The following is a 20,157-nucleotide window of genomic DNA, read 5'->3' as shown; positions in this document are numbered from 1 at the left end:
AACTATAGTTAATGATGAAAACAATTATGAACTGATCTCGAACACGATTTGGTGGGTTTTTTTAAATCAAATTTCATTTCATTGTATATTTAGAAATGATGGGATCACCAGCTTTAGTTAATGATGAAAATAGTTATGAACTAATAGTACTGATTGTGATATTGGTGGCCAAACCAAACAATTGTGTTCTAAACATAATATTTTGTCATATGAAGTAGAGATATTTTATTGACAAAAGATGGTTGGGGGCACCAAAAATGAAAATTTAAACTGTTAACAAGCATCAACATTAAACTTAAATTGAATTGGTGGGTCCACCAATTATTTGGTTAAGAAATGTTAAATTCGGTGAAACAGAAAAATATATTGGCAGGTTTATTCGCCGGAATGGCGATGTAATATACGTAATGGCATGTATAAAAAGGTCGATACTTTGTGTTGTGTATAAGCTATCGCCATTCGGTTTTCAGTTTTTCCATCTATGGATATAGGGCTATCGAAATGTATAAAATATTTGTGATAATTAAATGTTTAATATGCAAAACCTTTGCCGGAATGAGCTATGGTCGTAAAAATCAGGTGCCGGAATGAGGTAGTCGTCTTCATAAAACAGTGAATATCTCAAAAAGTTTTTCATTTTTTCATTTGGACACGATTTTTTTAATCATTACGACCGTATCTTTGAAATATGTAAAAATTGAATCCATGTGTTTTGATTTGATATATAAAACCTTTGCCGGAATGAAATTATTACGCTGAAAAAGAATGCCGCAATTGTGCAGTCATTCGGACATAATCACCTGTATTGTTAATACCTTCGAATATATTTTTATTCGGTAAAGATTATTTCCATCCTGAGATATATACCTTTCAGAAAATATATAGTTTTGTATGATAAAGTAACAGCTTAAAACCTTTGCCGGAATAAAAATTTTACACACAAAACTTACCAATTTTAATCGATTCACCCAGGTATCGCTCAGGTAAAGACGCCATAATACAAAGAGGTGTGAACAACGCCTGTAATAAAAACACATGTACAAGATGAACTCCTCAACATAGACCATCTATAGCATCAAGTGTTTAAAATACAATATTTCATAAATTAAAATATATATACATATGCAAATTTAACATACCCACAATAATGGTAGTTATTAAAATTAATAAAGTCATCATATCGTACATTATAAATCATTATCTATAAATGCTTTGCTAACGTTAGTAGGACAGTACCAAAGCTAAAAATATATTAGCTGTTTGTCCATGTAAGCCGTGATGATGATTTAATTGTTTAAATATCAAAGTGAATAAGAATGTACTAACATTAAATATATAGAAGCTGCTTGTCCATGTAAGCCGTGATAATTAGGACCGAATGATGATTGAATTGTTTACATCAAAGTGAATAAGAATGTACAAAAGCTACATAGTTAGGAGATTCTTGTCCATGGAAGCTGTGATATGTAAAATTTATTGATAATTAATTGCTACAATTAAGCATTGATGATGAAATATCTCGATGTTCATTGGTTGAAAAGAAATTTAGAATCATATATAAACCCATGTTAAAGTAAAACTCTTCACTTGCTATTATCAACCTGTCTCTTACAAGTTATAATTGTGCTCTCAAAAGCGCGTGATCTCTTGTGAAATTATGCGATTCTGTTAAAGTGAAAAAGTGCGTGATATATTGTGAAATTGAGAGTTTGTGGTAAAGTGAAAAAGTGCGTGATATATTGTGATTTGTGTTTAAGTGAAAAAATGCGTGATATATTGTGAAATTGTATTCAAATGAGTGTGTAAAATGTCTGTTTTTATTCGTGGGAGATTCACAGCTGAAGTATCTTAACCATGTTCATCTTAACCAAGAACAACACCGCCGTCCGTTGTACCTCAGGATTTTGCGTGGAACAGATGTGGGCCCTCTTCTCCGGAATCCTCAAAGACCACGACATCATCGTCCTTCATGCCCGAACCAACAACGTCCCGAGTGAGGAACCATCGACAACTCTTCATCGATACCAGCAGCTTCTGAAGATCATCTGGACATCAAACCCAACAGCGAGGATCATAGCGTCGGCCCTCTTGCCCAGGGATTACAACGTCTTCGAGGGAGCAAGGAACAACGTTGGATTCATCGATGGATGCAACAGGAGAGCACGAGAAATCAACAATGGACTAGAGAAGATAGCTTCTAAATCAACGCTGCTGGAATTCTGTCGCCACCCTACATTCGGACTTGACAGACGAACGGCCAACAGACGACTTCTATCAAAGGACGGACAACAGCTGTACGACGACATCCAGCTTGTTGTGTCGCGCATCAGATCGTCTCTGTGTGTGAGGGCCCCTTCCTGCCAGCCGGAAAGTGTGTTTGAAGACCATGAAGAAGATCCAATCCCAACCGACTACCGAGATGCGCTTCTCCGAACAACTAAACCGACTGTCACCCCGGAATTCACCACCGAGATCGACGACGAAACTATATGCCCATCGTTGCCCCGTGTAAGTGTACCCAGTGTGTCCCGTACTAGTGTTCCCAGTGTGCGTACAAGTGTGTCCCGTGCTAATGCTCCTGTTCCAAGTGTTCGTGCAAGTGTGCCCCCTCGCAGTGCTCCCGTTCCAAGTGTGCGTGCAATGGTGTCCCGTGCTAGAACTCCTGTTCCCCGCTTGCCAAGTGTGTCCCCTCACAGTGCTCCCGTTCCAAGTGTGCGTGCAAGTGTGCCCCATGCTAGTGCAAGTGTGCCCCGTGCTAGTGCAAGTGTGCCCAGTTTGCCAAGTGTGCCCTGTAGCAGTGCCTCCGTTACCAGCGTGCCTTGTGTGTCCCGTCGCAGTGCTCCAATCCCCAGTGTGCGTACAAGTGTTCTTTCTTAGACAAAAGGTACAGTTTCAACGAAGAAAAGGTGCCTAAGGAAATCCCGAGTTGAAGATGTGCTGTCAAGTGTGCCTTTATCTACCAGTGTGTCCTGTTGCAGTGCTCCCGTTCCCAGTGTGCGTTCAAGTTTGTGCCATAATACTGCTCCTATCCCCAGTGTTCGTGCAAGTGTGTCCCGTCGCAGTGCTTTCGTTCCATGTGTGCGTATAAGTGTGTCCAGTGTTCATGTCCAGTACAATCTCTTTATTTAGCTATATAGCTTTATTAAGCTAGATAGCTTGATAAAGCTACTACAAATAGCTTAATTAAGCTATTTTCAGAGTCAAAAGAATTGCTGAAAATAAAATCCAAAAAATCGCATGATGAGTTGTGTAAGCCTTCCGTCTTACGGATCCAATTGAGGGTCAGCTCAAACTTAGTGATGACAAGTCCAGTATTTCTTTCTCAAGCGGTTTTATTAAGCGTGATCGTATAGTTACAATTACATCAGCTAATAGCAGCCCAAATCAGGAGTCTCAGAATCTATCTATATCTAAATCTCTCTTAATCTATCTGCTCAACATCATTTTACATGGGTATATATAACATTTTACATATGATGGACAGTTCTGACTAGTTCGGCCCATTTACGACGATCATGAGTGAACATTTAGTGTTCAAAATTAAGATTAATATTTTATATCTAAATAAAGTAACAAAACCGTCAAAACTGCCAATCAAAGAGTCTGGATGCAGGATGTGAGTCTCCGAATCCTGGGTCTCGGAGTCCCCCACCTAGTATGAGGCATCACTTACTCATAATACGTTCATTCATACATAGCATAAAAGGTTACAAAGGTTAATATATAGAATACACAATACATGACTCAATATAGAGTACTAGAGCTATCGTTGCAGACACAGAATCGCAAAATATGTCACATGTTGTTAAACTCTCAATTTGGATATTATTATGCCCGTATTATGCACCTGGTTTCATAACATCATTTAGGAATACTACGCATTGCTACAAGAGTCACAGAGTTCATTCTGTCAATTATCATTAACACTATTCAGTGCGCAGCATCTAGGTACACATAAATATCATAGTGACTATTATGTAATACTAGCAATTCAAGGTCATAGCATGGCAATCTGTTTACATACGTCCCCCAAACAAAAGAAATATCCCGAAGGGAGATTTCTCATGCCTGGCGCCCGGAATAGGAAAGCGTCCTTGATCTACCCTTGATCAGACGAACTTCCTAGTGACATACCAGTCAGAACATCTATGTTAAGAGATAGTAACAAGTGACATGTTTCCACCTCCGGCTTGGAACACCATTCATCTATAAAACAAATCTATAACCAGGATGTATACATGTTCATAAAATGATATAGCTGGATTATATCGCATTACAATCATGAAAACAATAATGAATAAAGTATGATAATAATGACCAAGATGAAATAACCATAGTTGAATATAATCGTAATTCATCATCAAAGTAATATTAAGTATGGTTAAGCTTGATGTCACATATATATACAAAGTCAGTGCATGCTTATAAGTTCACAAAAATATCTCTTCCTTCCTAGGGGCGAGGTTAGCGTCATAAGTTCGGAGTCCATCGGTTTCTTCCTGAATTTCTCCAGAGTGGATCAACAAATACAAGATTTACATTAGCACAAGATAACGCACATTTCTACTGTAACACATTTCACATTTTTTAATTTTCGCTAAATTTCACAATCCTTTCATAAGGAATACACAACTTCTTCGCGGCTGTAGCTTAATTATTCATCCATCATCGGCACCCGTGGATAGAGGGTCGGCGCGGATGGCGAGGCGACTTCTCGCGGAGCGTCTCCTGCGTTCCTCTGTTGCGTAGACATCGCGGCCTTCTCTTCCAGGTATTTACGTGCCAGCTCTGGGTCCGGTCGATAGTATTTGGTCCATGGATAGTCTTCATTTTCCTCCTCTCCAAGAAATTGTTGTGCTAGTTTAGTCGAAATTGTCTCCGTGTTACTGGTCAATTTGCGAGTTGCGATTCTTCCGCTTCGTCGGGGTTTCTCTTGGATCCTAGTGTCTTTCGGAATTGGTTCAAGTTCAATAATGTCGCTAGAGGTCCTTTTCTCTGGATTCTCACAACAAAATTCAGTGTCTTTGGAAGAACCTTTCTTATCTCCGTCACTACACCTTTTTCGACAACCTGTCCAGCAACCACAACAGCATATACCACCCCACTTTTTAATAGTTTTGCGTTTCTTAATACAAAGTCCTATCGTTATTGTTACTGCCAAAGTTAAACACACATAAAACCAGGAGCTTCCCACCCAAGACAAGGATTTTATGGGTTGCAAATTAATTTTAATTTGTCTTATATCTTGTAATACTGTGTAAAATGCTGAAAAAAAATCAGTGTTTTTAAAATTACTTTCCTGATTATAACACGGGTTAATGAAAATAAACCATGACAACTCGAGCAACCTTGTCCCATATTCAAGATGTCGATAGCAATATTTAATTGTTTTTACCAATAATTTTTAAATCACTTACAAAAGAATCAGTGTATAGTTTCCTTACTTAGTGGCTGTTTCATGTATTTCGATTATATGTTAAATCTCTTTAACTCCGCATATTTATACAAATAACCGAGGTGCATAGTCCGCGTTTGCTAGTCGGCGTATCTCACTATCTGTTTTTATGTCACAGGGGGTCATGATGTCATGTCTTTTTAAAAGCGTGCAATATATATAAAGCTAAGCTTATTCAAGATTATTTACATCTACACTAAAGCAACTTATTTATTCCAGTACTTTGGTTATTTGCTTCAAAATAGCCAAACAATCTTCAGCATACTCTTGTTTGCATTTTTTCTTACGGGTTTAGGGGTTAGTTTACGCGGTTTAGGGATTGGTTTGAAGTCTAGACCTACTTTAGGGACTATTTCATCTATTTCCATATTTTTATCTAAGGGTACATTAGGGTTATCTAAAGGTATTTCATGGTCTTGACCACTATTTTCACCACATTGATTTGACTCATGGGTCTCATCCGATTCTGAATCTACCGTCTGATCATTCTCGTGTTTATACTGCTGATCATCCATAATCTTCTTAGCTCTGATACGTCTTTGAAGTTCTGCTAGGGGAATATCCTCTTCGTCTGAAGATCCTTCTCTTTCCCATTGGTTGGACTGTATAGCTCTTTCCAATGGTCCTGGTTGCATGTCTTCATTTTCTGACGACGATTCATCCTCTGGTGGCACCACATAGTTAGTCTTCCTTAGAGTTCTTCCACCATCTTCAGTAGCGTGCATGGCATTTGGTGGTTAATCCAGTCAATTGATCTCTCACCACGAAACTAACTGGTCCTTTCTGTTCTATATTTCGATAATATGGTAGCCATTTTTTATCTAACTTATTTTGTCTTCTGTTGTTCTTAAGGTAGACAGGGTCACCTACCTGAAAATTTTCATCTTTGCTTCTCTTATCGGCCTGAACTTTCTGTTTCTTCTTGGCTTCCTTCATATTACGATGTACTAGCAGGAAAGCTTTATGTTGTTCTTGAAGGGCGATCTTGTGTTGATCTTCTCCCGCATATCTCCTTCGAGGTTTCATCAACGTATCAAGAGGTAATACGACATCTCTGTTGTACATAAGGTAATATGGAGAAAACTTTGACGAATCGTTAGGATGGAAACGAATGGCTGCCAACGTCTGATTAAGATGAATATCCCATGTTTGAGCGTTGTCTGTTATTTTCTTTGCCATCACGTCATGAAGAGTTCTATGAAATCTCTCTACTTTACCATTACCTTGAGGGCTGTAATAAGATGTTTTGATATGGTTGATATTCAATTCTTTTAACGTTTCTTCCACTTTCTTATTCACATTTTCTGTTCCGTTGTCTGTGAGGATTTGAAGAGGACAGCCATATCTTGGATATATTTCTTCTAAGATAAGGTGTACTATGTTGTCAGCTGACTTATCAGGAACGGGAAAAGCTTCTGGCCAACCAGAGTAAATGTCAATAAAAGAAACTATGTACTTGTTTCCCGACAAGGATGTTGGATATGGTCCTGATAGATCAAGTCCTACTTTAGCCATTGGAAAAGGTGGTATATCTGTCTCTTGAAGTGGAGGTTGATTTTTCTTATTGCTGCTCGTTTGGCATACTACACATCCTTCTATATAAGAGTATAACCTTTTGTACAAATTTGGTATGTAGTACTTTTGTCTGATTACGTCATATGTTTTGTCCACTCCCATATGTCCAAGTCCGTCATGATACTGTTGCACTACTAAAAGTTCTAATTCACGTGGTACATACAGGCGAAGTTTTGGGCCTTTTGAGTCTCCATCTGAAAGATAGTACATTAAACCATCAATTTCCAAAAACTTCTTTTCTTCGGTTGCCGTTGCTGTTCCTTTATTTAACCGGTTCTTCAGTTTCTTGATCTGCTCATCGTGTTGTTGACTTTCTTTGATGTTGATTTCTTCTGGTAGATCAATAAAGGGTTTGACCAATTCGTCGTGTTGCTTAACTTCATATCTGGCCAATCTCTTAGGCGAAAAGGCATTGGAGTTAAGTACGTTCACTTCAAAGAAATTGTCCTTAACATCTGGTTCATCATGCTCTGATTGTTCTTCCTCTTCACACTCGAGGTTGACTGTCGGTGATCTGGATAAGAGATCTGCACAGCAGTTAAATCTTCCTTCTATGTACTCTACCTTACAGTTATATCCTGCAATACTTAATGCCCATAGTTGAATTTTCTTATTTTGCATTGGAGATTCTAAGATATACTTGAGCGGCTTATGGTCTGTTCTTATAGTAAACTGAGCACCGTGTAAATAATGGTCTAACTTCTGAAGGGCGTAATGGATTGCAAATGCCTCCTTTTCTATGGTTGACCACTTTTCTTGAGTCTTACTCAGCTTGTGGGATAAGTCATATATTGGCTTATCTTCTCCATCTTCGCTAGCCAAGGGTTTTCGGTCCACTTTGCTCCCCATAAACCCTTGGCGGATTTCATTACGAAAACTCGGTGATGGGGTGGCGCTATCTAGCGAGCAACTTGAGTTGCGCCCCTTGGATATTTACATTTTAATCGAATTAAACAACGGGTTATATACTCACTACGGCATTAATACAACTTGAAAACATGTTGACTACCGAATATCGGAACATAATTAACGATGCTTTTAAATAGGAATTAAGTTATAACCTAGGGAAAGCACGGAATGTTTTATTCATAGTGTTTTGTAAGGACCTGTACTGGCCGGGAGTGAAAAAGTCGCCGATTTATATGAAAGCTTTCATGCTATAAAACCAGGTATCGTTGTCGTGAATAATGCGGATCAAAGAAATTAAATAAAACAGAACTCATTTAGCCTTTAAAAGCAATAATCATCAGCAGGAACGTATATACTAACGGGATAGGCAACTTCTATATTCGTCATGTTTACTTCCCACGCTATCACCGAGCCTTGACAAGTTTGTAGAACTATGTTCATTCCCAGTAAAATATACAGCTATTTAAAGCGATCTGGTTAGAACATCGTTGAAGAGACACTGTACTCGACAACTAGTGTCTCAACTTGTTAAAAGCACCGAGTGTTTTACCAAAGATCACACATTTGTTTTCTTTTAAAGTTTATGTTTACAAGCACTGCGATTGGATCAGCTACTCGCAGCTGCAGCCAATCATAAAACGGAGCTTGTCACCGAGTTTTCGTAATGAAATCCGCCAAGGGTTTATGGGGAGCAAAGTGGACCGAAAACCCTTGACTAGCGAAGATGATCTTCTCCCTCATCTGTCTTTTGAGTAAGGCACACTCCAATACAATTGTCGCTGGCATCGGTGTACAGGATGTAAGGCTTATTAGTATCTGGATATGCTAGTAAAGGCACTACCGTTAAACTTTCTTTAATAAAGTCAAACGCTTTTTGGCAACATGGTGTCCATTTGAACCTTGCATATTTTCTGGTTAAGTCAATCAGTGGTTCCGCAATCTTAGAGAAGTTCGGTATAAATCTCCTGTAATAACTACACATACCTATAAAGCCACGAACTTCTCGGACTGTAGTGGGCGCTGGTAACTTTCTTATAGCTTCGACTTTCTTTGGATCAGGTGTAACGCCATGTTCATCAATGATGAATCCAAGATATTCTGTCTGTTCCTTGAAGAAACTACATTTCTTTAGCTTCATGTTAAGTCCATGCTTCCTTAGGCGGTTGAAAACGTCTTGAATATGCCGAAGATGATCTTCTGGTGTCTCTGAGAATATAAGAATGTCATCCAGGTATGCGATGGCAAACTCCTCCTGTCCTTGAATAACTATGTTCATCAACTCTTGAAAGACTGCCGGTGCATTACTCAACCCAAATGGCATCCGGTTGAATTGGAATAGTCCTTTGTGACATGCAAAGGCCGTTTTTTCTTTACTTGAATCTTCTAATTTCACTTGCCAATATCCACTCTTTAAGTCTAGTGCAGTGAAATATTTTGCCTTACCTAGTAAACATAGGATGTCATCAATCAACGGTAGCGGGAATGATACGGGTTTCACTATCTTATTTAAGCTTCTAAAGTCAACGCACATCCGGTCTGATCCGTCCTTTTTCTTCACCACTACTAAGGGAAATGACCAAGGCGATTGTGATCTCTCAATAATCTTTGCGTCCATCATTTCCAGTATGGCCTTGTCAATTATCTGTCTTTTATTTAAGGGTACACGGTAGGGTCTGTTCTTTATTGGGTGGTGATCTCCAGTTTCTATCTTCATTTTAACAGTATCAGTCACTCCAAGGTCACTGTCTTTCTTTGCAAATAAATCATTGTTTTTGCTCACAAGTCTTTTAATTGAGTGTTCAAATCTTTTAGGTACATCAATTTCTTCCTTTGTGTCTTGGTTAGTCTGTATTTCTGAGATTTCCTTCTGTGTTAATGCGGTAATTCGTCCTACTATATAGCCTCTTGGAATTTTATAATTTTTGTTAGTTTGGTTAATGAAGATCATTGGAACTTTCTTATCTTTCCGAACTATACAAACGGCGTCTTTTAAATATAGTCCTGGGTCTTCCATAATGCAGTTATTGTCTATGCTGTTCACTTCAACTAAGTCATTTTTTTCCAGAGGAAAATTGTTATTTATTTTTCCATAGAATACAGTCACCGTGTTTGGTCTCATAATAAGTTTCTTAGGAGTTCTTACAATAGTTGAGATGTGTAAATCTTCTTTAAGTTCCGCGTATACTTTGCCATCAATACGCATGAGTCCAAGATCAAAGTATAAACGAACATTGTTTATCTTGAGCCAATCACGACCGAGAATCATGTTTCGGATGAGTCCCTTTGTCACATAAAGTTTGTGGTCTAAAGTTAACCCTGAAATCTTAAAGGAAATATTTACATACCCTATCGCAATTAAAGAATTGCCATTTGCTGCTTGTAAAGAGGGGATGTCATTATTAAACAACTTGAGGCGGGGAAATAGATTATCATACATTTTCTTACTAATTAGAGATACGGCTGCACCTGTATCTGCCAAAGCTCTAAATTTATTTTTACCTACTTTTAATAAACAGCTACTGGGGTTGTTAGTAAAATTAATTTCATATGTAGGTCTTTGTTTAAAGTTCTTTCTTCGGGCTTCAACGAAGGAAGAACGTCTTAGTTTTCCTGTTTTTGTTTGTCAAAATAAGAGCGAGGTTTGACATTTTGAGATGGTCCCTTATTTATTTGGTCGCTAAATTCATATGTTCGGCCTTGACGATTTGATGGTCTGCCCCGATTTTGCTGCGCTCTTTGATACATATGCGAGCTCCAACAATCTGCACGCACATGACCTACTTTACCACAATTCCAACATTCCACAGGTGAACGGGGTCTCTGCTCTATATTATGGACGGGTTTGTTTTGACTGGGTCGTTTATTTATTTGAGGACTGGACCTGACTTGGGGTTTATTTTGAGTACAAAATCGAGCCCTATGACCCGTCTGTTTGCATTTAAAACACCTACTATTACGCGCATGGTCAATTTCCATTGGTTCTACATGCCTTGTTTCTACTGAGGTAAGATTATCTGCTCTATCCTTTAATAAGGGAAGAGTAGTATCAACATTTGAAAGAGTTCGTCTGTTGTCATTACTTTGTACAATTTCTGTCATATTTGACCCTCTGATCGCTAGCCTCTGTCTCAGATTTTGTTCTCGCATTGCTATTTGAATTGCGGATTCTAAATCTTTAGGGTTTTCTCGCAAAATTTTCATTCTGAGGTAGTCGAATGTCAACCCGTCACAAAAGATATCTACTAACTGTTGTTGTATCAAAGGGTCTTTTAGTCTGTCATTACTGTAGGCGTCTTCCGCGATTTGTAATAGTCTCTCGGCGAACAACTGAACACTTTCATTTGAATTTTGTCGAGTCTTACGCATTACTGCTAACGCGTGTTGGGGGTCTGTTATTTCTGCAAATCTATTTTTAAGGGATTCCTTAAGATCGTTCCAAGATGGGATTTCTTTAGACGCATCTGTTTCATCTAAATACCTTTTAATATAATCCCCCACTGAACCCTTACTCGTTATGTATGCAAGCATGGGGATCTCATGACCTTGTTTCCCAGACATAACACTGTACTTTTCAACTTCCTTTATCCACTGTTTAAATTTTTGAGCATCTCCCTCAAAAGGAGTTATTACAGAAGATATGGGCACTGAGAGTGCGGCTTTTATAGCTTTAACTTGACCAATGAAAAAATCTTTATCCTCATCCTGATCTGGGACTCGGTGTCGAGGTTCACGAGTTTCATACGGCCTAGCATCATGATATGTTTCAAAAGTATTTTGTTTAATCTGCTCTTTTTCTGAAAATTTTTGACCTGTTTCTTGCCCTTTGTTTTCTTTGCTCTGACCCAACCCCGCGAATTGTTTTTCTAATTGCTCCATTTGATTTTTAAATTCTTTTTTATCAAACCCATCACTTGTCTTCATATTGGTTGCTTAGACAAAGTTGTTTACTTCGAGATAGCTATAAGAGACATATAGAAATGGTTCTTACCTTACTCTGTATTGAACTTCGCTCAATCCTGGTCACGGCACCAAGAATGTTCATGTAAGCCTTCCGTCTTACGGATCCAATTGAGGGTCAGCTCAAACTTAGTGATGACAAGTCCAGTATTTCTTTCTCAGGCGGTTTTATTAAGCGTGATCGTATAGTTACAATTACATCAGCTAATAGCAGCCCAAATCAGGAGTCTCAGAATCTATCTATATCTAAATCTCTCTTAATCTATCTGCTCAACATCATTTTACATGGGTATATATAACATTTTACATATGATGGACAGTTCTGACTAGTTCGGCCCATTTACGACGATCATGAGTGAACATTTAGTGTTCAAAATTAAGATTAATATTTTATATCTAAATAAAGTAACAAAACCGTCAAAACTGCCAATCAAAGAGTCTGGATGCAGGATGTGAGTCTCCGAATCCTGGGTCTCGGAGTCCCCCACCTAGAATGAGGCATCACTTACTCATAATACGTTCATTCATACATAGCATAAAAGGTTACAAAGGTTAATATATAGAATACACAATACATGACTCAATATAGAGTACTAGAGCTATCGTTGCAGACACAGCATCGCCAAATATGTCACATGTTGTTAAACTCTCAATTTGGATATTATTATGCCCGTATTAAGCACCTGGTTTCATAACATCATTTAGGAATACTACGCATTGCTACAAGAGTCACAGAGTTCATTCTGTCAATTATCATTAACACTATTCAGTGCGCAGCATCTAGGTACACATAAATATCATAGTGACCATTATGTAATACTAGCAATTCAAGGTCATAGCATGGCAATCTGTTTACAGTTGTTGTCAGTGTTTACATAAGCGTGTGAGAAATACCCACAAACAAAAACCAAGGTATAAAAGCGCGTCTCACAAGGAGGCAGTGCTATAGAAGAATGTGGTATCGATGTAAACGGTGTGGAAAATGCTAGTTTTCGTATATGGTAAGCCTTTTTGAAGAAAATTTACCTCTACATGAAAAACTCGTAATGGCAGCTCTCCCAAAAGCATCACCGGAAATGCTGACAAGCAACTAGTTGCAGAGGAAAACCAAATAACGGTAATTTATCCGTTTTCGTCATCAAAAGTATGGTAGCTCACTCCAAGAAGTAATACATAGTTTAAATTAAACAGTTATGCATTTTAAAGATCAACAATAAGATAAATAGTACATGAATGTATTTTTTAAATGAAATAATATAACTGGGGCATTATTCTAGCCTTCTTATCCGCTAGTAACGTTAACGGAGGGGGGGGGGGTTATAAATGTGTCCTTTATTTTTGGTGTTTATAAATATTTTTATAGGTAAATAATGCCAGCTTGCAGCTGCAAAGATCATGGTGCATTCAGCAAGGGTAGGACTTAAAGTTCACCGCTTATCAAATCAAATAAAAAAATCCGTGATTCTGTTATTACCTACCTCATAGACAATTGGCACCTTACAAAAAGTTGTGTGTTTTTGTGCACTGCAGGTGCTGATTATGCAACCAAAAAAATTAACGACACTGTTCCTAGTCAAGAGGATGAACTTGTGAATATCATAAAAACTAATAACATTTCAGACAACAATATTAACAAAATTTTGGAAGCCATTGACACGAGAGAAAAAGCAAATGTTAAACAAGACTTTAATGAAAATATTTCATTACAATACAAAGATGTAGAATTTTTAAAAGCTTGTGATATAGACACATGGATACAAGAGAGAGACACTGTAATAACATCATTTGTATTTTCTCTATGTGAGAAAGATTTATCTGCAAAGTCACCTGCCGAAAAAACAAAAGTTGTTTATGCTGTTGAACATTTGTATAGTTTAGTTGGTAATAACATCATCATGCCATTTTCTTTCAGCCTAAATTTATTAACTTATTACATGTGTACCAGTAGAACAGTTTGCGACATGTATTGTAGTGCCCATCCAGCTGGAAGTTATTAAACATTACAAAACTGGATTCAGCAACATTCTTCAAATAAAATTTACTTAAGAAATGTTGATGATGTTATCAAATACTTTGACAATAATCAAGTGTTAGCAAGAAACTGGCGTGTAAGATACGATGCCAAAGCTATTTTGAGCTATATAACAACTGTGGTACATTTTTTTTCCAAACCTATTACAAATTTGCAGATTCATCAGGCTTTTTCTCCAAGACATTGGTTGTATAATATAAATATTTGTGATTTTTCTAGTTCAGTTTTTAATTTTATTAACCACTCAGAAGTGTTTTTTGGATATCTGCGAGATAATTTCATCCAGAACAGATTACAAATTATTTTTCAACAACAGCGCCCAGGACTTTCATCATCAGAGGACGCATATCCATAATATTAAAAAATGAAAAGAAAACCAAATTTAGTGAGAATTCGAGATCAAAAATTGACATGTATTCATTTATAGAGCACGCAAACAATTATATACCAGAAATAAAAATGGTAAATCCTATATCAGTGAATCAATGCTCTTTAGCTTCAGTGAAATCTGTACTGGAATCACTGAAAGCTGAACTTGACATACCACACAGCAGACATTGGTCCATTGTGGGCTGCGATGGATTACCGTATCTACTGTCACACAAAGTAGTTCATGATAATCCAGAGTTACAGGACCTTCTTATCCAGCCCGGACTTGGTCATTTTGAAAAAAATATGTCAAAAGATGATATTAAATAATAAATCAAATTTGTGTTATGTTAGAAAAATTAAATGGGAAGTTTTCAATGCGCGGATCTAGGGATTGCAGGGGGGGGGGGGGGTTAAAGGTGGGGGAAGGGGTGGGGGTGTTTATATTCTAGATCCCTGCATCTTCCTACATTTCATTACTTCAATTTTGAATGTACAATTAATTTTGTTTTATACCATATATCAAAAATAAATTATTTTGATATATTTTCTAACTTATCAAACTGTCATCAAGTTGATATGGGAAGTACTTCGGTCTGATCTGGCCAAGCTTCTTGGCTATAGATCCCCAAAGGCACTGCAGTCCTGTTTAAATCCCAATGACCATCACAGGGTCATGCAGTTTATCGAGATTTTATTATTTGGCACAGGTGTGATTAAATATTCATGCGTTATATCCTATAACTTTTACCTATATTTTACAGTTTGTATGGCTGTATAAACTTAATTTTCGAAATGTATATATAGGTGACGATTTGCTGCATCTTTTTGTTAAGGACTGTTATGAAAGAAATACAGCACCATCAGTCTCCGACTTTTATAAATGTTGTCAGAGTGTCAAAAACCCAAATTACAAGTACATATTTCAACATATAAATATTTGAATTTTTTTTATTTGATTATATATATATATATATATATATATATATATATATATATATATATATATATATATATATATATATACACCATATTTACTTACACTCTCGCAGTGTATTTGTTTCGAGCTTGAGTACGGCGCAACAATACTGGTGTTAATTATGGCCAGCAGAGTGAAATTCTCTCCCATATATTTTGGTATATCCAAGACCAATTACCAAAAAATAGAAATTATAGATATAATTACCGGAGTATGTGCCCCACCTGATGTGCAAACTTACATCCAGCAGCATGAATCTTTCTCCCGTAAGAAATTATTATTAAAGCACTTACTTTTTTTCTGAGTAATGCACGTTATATTGCTTTGAAATAATAGGAAATATTTTTATTAAAAAATGTTTACTAAATGTATTTGAAAAATTATATAGAGTCTGGTCATCCCAGCAAAGGAGAAGGTTGCGATTTCATTTTGGAGGGGGAAAACAGACAAGCAAAGAGCTGGATCCCCAGTGGTGCACCAAAAGAAAAACATTTGCAGCAGTCCTGTAGAAATTTAGATACTATGGAAGAAGTCAGTTATAATATCTTTACTTTAAATAATGGCATAGCATTTTAACAGTAACTATAATAACACACACATTAACCATAATACAATAATATTTCTGCTAACGATGGAAGGGGCACAGGAATTTAGTTTTCTTAATTACAGAAGCAGAGGAGAAAAAGAAACCGGTACATTTATCATGTACCCAATACCCACACCTTGCTTTGTTGCACCCAACCCAATGTCCCCGTTCAATAACAGATAGGCAAATGTTACATGTTTCAGCTACTTTCGTTTTAATTGGCTCCTTCTGGGAAGATTTCTCAGGCAGCTTCCTTTTCCTACTCACTAATGTATCTCTGGTGGGGGCCCGGACAGGAGAATCAAAGATGGTTGTGTTTTCCGAATGAATCTGAGCTTGAACGGTGTTTTTAGAATAGAAAAAACTTAGATTGTTTGGGAGATGGGAAAGAAGGCTTTGGAAGGGAATTATCAGAAGGGGACGGTGCAGAAGAAATTGAAGTAGTATTGGGAAATGGTGGGGGGGTTATGATAGCAGGAAAGTCTGTAGATAGAGGTTCGGAAAAATTAGTCGAAGGTGGGTCTTGAGAGGTGTTAGATTTACCGTTCAAACTGCTACCTTGCATCACGGTAGATAAAGTCTGAAAATATAGATAATTCACTACATCTATTATTTCAACAAAAAGAATAATTTTAACTTATCAAAAATATTAAGAGCTGTAAATCACAATTCTATGATTCTTATGAAATACCTCTTCAAAACATGACGAGGCAAAAGGAGCGGTATTTCCTGATGGACTTCTTATTATGACTAATACATCACACTTTGTCATGTCTTGCAATTCTTTTGCCTATAATGTACATAAAAATTAAAATATTTAAATAGCATAATCAAATTTTGAGTGTTAAATTATACATCCTCATTTCATATCTGAGTTCTTGGCTATAATAAATTTTTATTTTAGATTAAAAGAAATGTTAAAAAACAATTGAATATGAAAAACGATGGATATGACATTTATCACACGGACCTCTAAAATGAAATTCATCAGCGGCGAGCAGAGCTAAGACATTCTGAATAAATTAATTCCCCGTTTGATGAAAAAGAAAATACCAGTTTCGCAAATAAGACTTTGGACAATGATTTGATAAACTTTTCTGAAAAATGCAAAAACAACCGTTCTCTCTTCCTACAAGAGATTTTAGAAAACAATTCTTTACATTTTTCTTCACTCTCATTAGAACCCATTTTATTACTTCCACTGAAAGAACTGTTTTCCATTATATTGAGAAAAAATCAAAGCAGCAAATTTCTAAAAAAAAAAAAAATACAGGACTTGCTTGAAGAACTACTGGATCTTGACTTTGAAGTTGGTATATACATGTATTGTAGAAACAGGAATATAATATTGGAATATCACATTATTAAATTACGTATACGTGTGATTCATGATCCTTAACATTTCTGTAGGAGAAGAGAAAGAAAATAAATCGAAGAAAGACATTTAAAATGGCACAAAGGCTCTTTACATACAATTCTATAAAGAAATTGTGGAGGTGTCCGACACCTTACAAGACACAAGGAATATAGAAGGTGACATTTATATCCATTAACAATAATATTTACTTTTTTAATTATCGTATTCTTCCTCTTGTAAATGCAGTCGTTTCTGCGTTGGTCCTCCTCTATAAATTCACTTATAATTCCTCCTCTTCTAGGCTTTCCTCTTTTTTTTGGCCTTTTACATTTTTTCCACGAATTTTTCTCTCATCCTACACAAATTTTTATGTAATACTGTAGTTTTGGTAAAATTATACTCTTATTTTCATTTAAAATATATTAACATAATTGATGATAACTATTTAAATTTCATCTTATGTAAGTAAAAACTTTAAATGTAATTAAAACCGACATGTAAAGTAATATATTTTTGACCACATTATTCCTCCGTAGATTTTGGCCTGAAAGATGACGATTCGCCTGAATCCGCATCTGATGTTTAATTTCACACCACAACTTCCGGTATTATGGAAGGAATCACAAACGAGGAGCCATTGTTGCCAATTTGTAAGTGTTGCCATATTGTATTAATTTTGTTATACTTACTAACAAACTGTGCCTCATACATATGCAAATTGCAAAAAGTATGTAGAAAATTAAATAAAATTTAATCAATTTATCGATTAAGGGTGTTATTTACTTAGGGTTTGAGTTCTCAAATTCGGATTGTTAAAAAGTTCAATGTAATGAGTAAAATTTGTACTAAACACAAAAAGTGTTTATGAAATGAATTATTATTGGCAAAACATTCAATAGTTTTACTTTATTATGGAATTATGCTCAAACAAAAATTGACTTTTAGCCAAACAGAGGAAATTCGGAATAAATTTTGCAGATTTTGTTTTCTGCTAAACGTTTTTTGGCAGTAGTCTAATTTTAAGAGTTAGGATTTTATATTTAAGTCTACGTAATTTTGCATATGTTCCGTTGGTTTTACCTCACTTATTCATTAAAAAAATCTTATGGCACGAATAATAAAAATAATGCATTCTATACACTGGCCCACTTATTTTCCGCAACATAATGCATGACCAAATGTATCAACATTTCCTAGCTCTAACGGTTGCCATGTCAATATTACTTGACTCCAGAGATGCTTCTAGGAATCACTACCTGAATTATGCAAAAGAATTGCTTGAATACTTTGTCAAGAAAGCACCCCAGATATACGGAGAGACATTTACTACCTACAACATTCACTCTCTTGTACACATAAGTGATGATGTTAAAAATTATGGTGTTTCACTAAATGAACTAAGTGCCTTTAGATTTGAAAACTATCTTCAAAAGTTAAAGAAATTTGTGAAGAAAGCACAAAATCCTATTGCTCAAGTTGCTAAACGGTTGTTTGAACTGGAAAGAACTACTGTCAAACCATGGATGAATGTTTCAACAACCTATCTTTCCACAAAAAGAAAAGACAGTTGTTTACTTTTAAAAGATCAGTCGTTTGCATTTTTGCAAGGAAAAAGAGAAAATGGAGAATTGATATGCAAAGTTGTTTCACAACAGAGACTGGAAAATTTATTTATTAATCCATGTGAATCGAAATTAATAAATGTTGCCGTTGTGAAAAACACAACATTGCAGAGGCATGGACGGGAAAAAATAATCAGAAAGCATGTCATAGATAGAAAAGTTGCATGTTTGCCTTGTGATGGGAAATATGTGCTGTTTCCTTTGCTGCATGGAATTGAAAGGCAATATTAGGATAAGGTTGGTTTTTAGCACTATCAAGTATTGTAAAGAGAGATATATATTGCTAAATTAGTTCTACCGGTAATTGTAATTTCTTTAATACTGAATTGGTGACTTTATAATAAAATATATGTCAGATAATAATTTTTTTTAAACATTACAACTCAAAGAACTCTTTTCTTGTGACATTGATGACAAAAAACAAACTATGTTATTTATTGAAAAACATAATATGTTTAAGCATTTTGCTTAATTTTGATTTTTTAAATTAAGATGGACAAGAAGTGGGTAAGAGCTGTGTGGAGAGAGGATGAAAAAGAGATGGAGCTTGCCATACCCAGTGTATGGGTTGAAGGAAATCGCATAAGATGGCCAAATACATCAAATGCAAAATCTGCACTCAAAGAATGCAAGAAACCTGCTGACAAATGGCTTTCATTTGATCTGATAAAGATCAAGTTTTCATCAGGTAACTTCTTAATTTATTGATAAGAAACCGAGTAATTTATGTTTGAAGATGTAAAAAATGTAGGGAAGTCAACAAAGTTAACAAAGAATTTTTTGTATACATTTCTCATTAAGTCAATTGTACCTTCTCTTCATGCATTGTTTTTCTTTTAAATAAAGACGACTATCGGGAATGTGAGGACTATGATGAGACGACAGCGGTGGAATCTGAGTGTGACTCAGAACCAGTAATGAAAAGGAAACCAAAAAAGAAGGTCATGAGTGACTTTATTATGGGTGAGCTTGCAATTTATCTACAAACTTGAAGATTCTTTTATTTGTTATTTACTTTGATATTTTGATTAATGAAATATACTGTAAAACGAGAAAATATAGCGCACTACAAATTTTAGCGCCTTTGGCGCAACTGCCTCTGAGCGCTAAAATTAATAGTGCGCCAACGGTTTTCCATTTGTATTAAATTTCTTCAAGTTGCAAAACAATAACGTCAGTCCTTTTTTAAGGCTATATAGAAGTGTTCATTTAAATATCAGGTGCTGTCGGTTCTGTTTGTTTAAACAAGTACACAGGTAAACGGTATGGGTTATCGGGTATAAGTGCCTAAACATGGATTAATTAATTCAGTTTTA

At 36.1% G+C, this 20,157-nt stretch overlaps 1 protein-coding gene and 1 pseudogene across 1 annotated transcript; both read left to right on the top strand.

Moving 5' to 3' along the window:
* Positions 1–13,320: 13,320 nt before the first annotated feature.
* Positions 13,321–16,600, top strand: LOC128185218 (uncharacterized; annotated as a pseudogene).
* Positions 16,601–18,353: 1,753 nt separating this feature from the next.
* On the top strand, positions 18,354–19,870 carry LOC128184184 (uncharacterized). The gene is made up of 2 exons (XM_052853547.1): positions 18,354–19,529; positions 19,688–19,870. The coding sequence occupies exons 1-2, from the start codon at positions 19,334–19,336 to the stop codon at positions 19,831–19,833; spliced, it is 342 nt and encodes a 113-aa protein (XP_052709507.1). The 5' UTR covers positions 18,354–19,333; the 3' UTR covers positions 19,834–19,870.
* The last annotated feature ends 287 nt before the right edge of the window (positions 19,871–20,157 follow it).

Source organism: Crassostrea angulata, chromosome 5 (genome assembly GCF_025612915.1).
Source record: "Crassostrea angulata isolate pt1a10 chromosome 5, ASM2561291v2, whole genome shotgun sequence".
NCBI classification, from domain to species: Eukaryota; Metazoa; Mollusca; class Bivalvia; order Ostreida; family Ostreidae; genus Magallana; species Magallana angulata.
This window is presented reverse-complemented; position numbering and strand designations above follow the sequence as displayed.

What these genes read in the sequence shown, in the direction of transcription:
- LOC128184184 (XM_052853547.1), top strand. Translation starts at nt 19,334, where the DNA reads ATGGACAAGAAGTGGGTAAGAGCTGTGTGGAGAGAGGATGAAAAAGAG. An exon ending in AAAGATCAAGTTTTCATCAG is followed by an intron (nt 19,530 to 19,687) that starts GTAACTTCTTAA and finishes TTTTAAATAAAG; the next exon opens with ACGACTATCGGGAATGTGAG.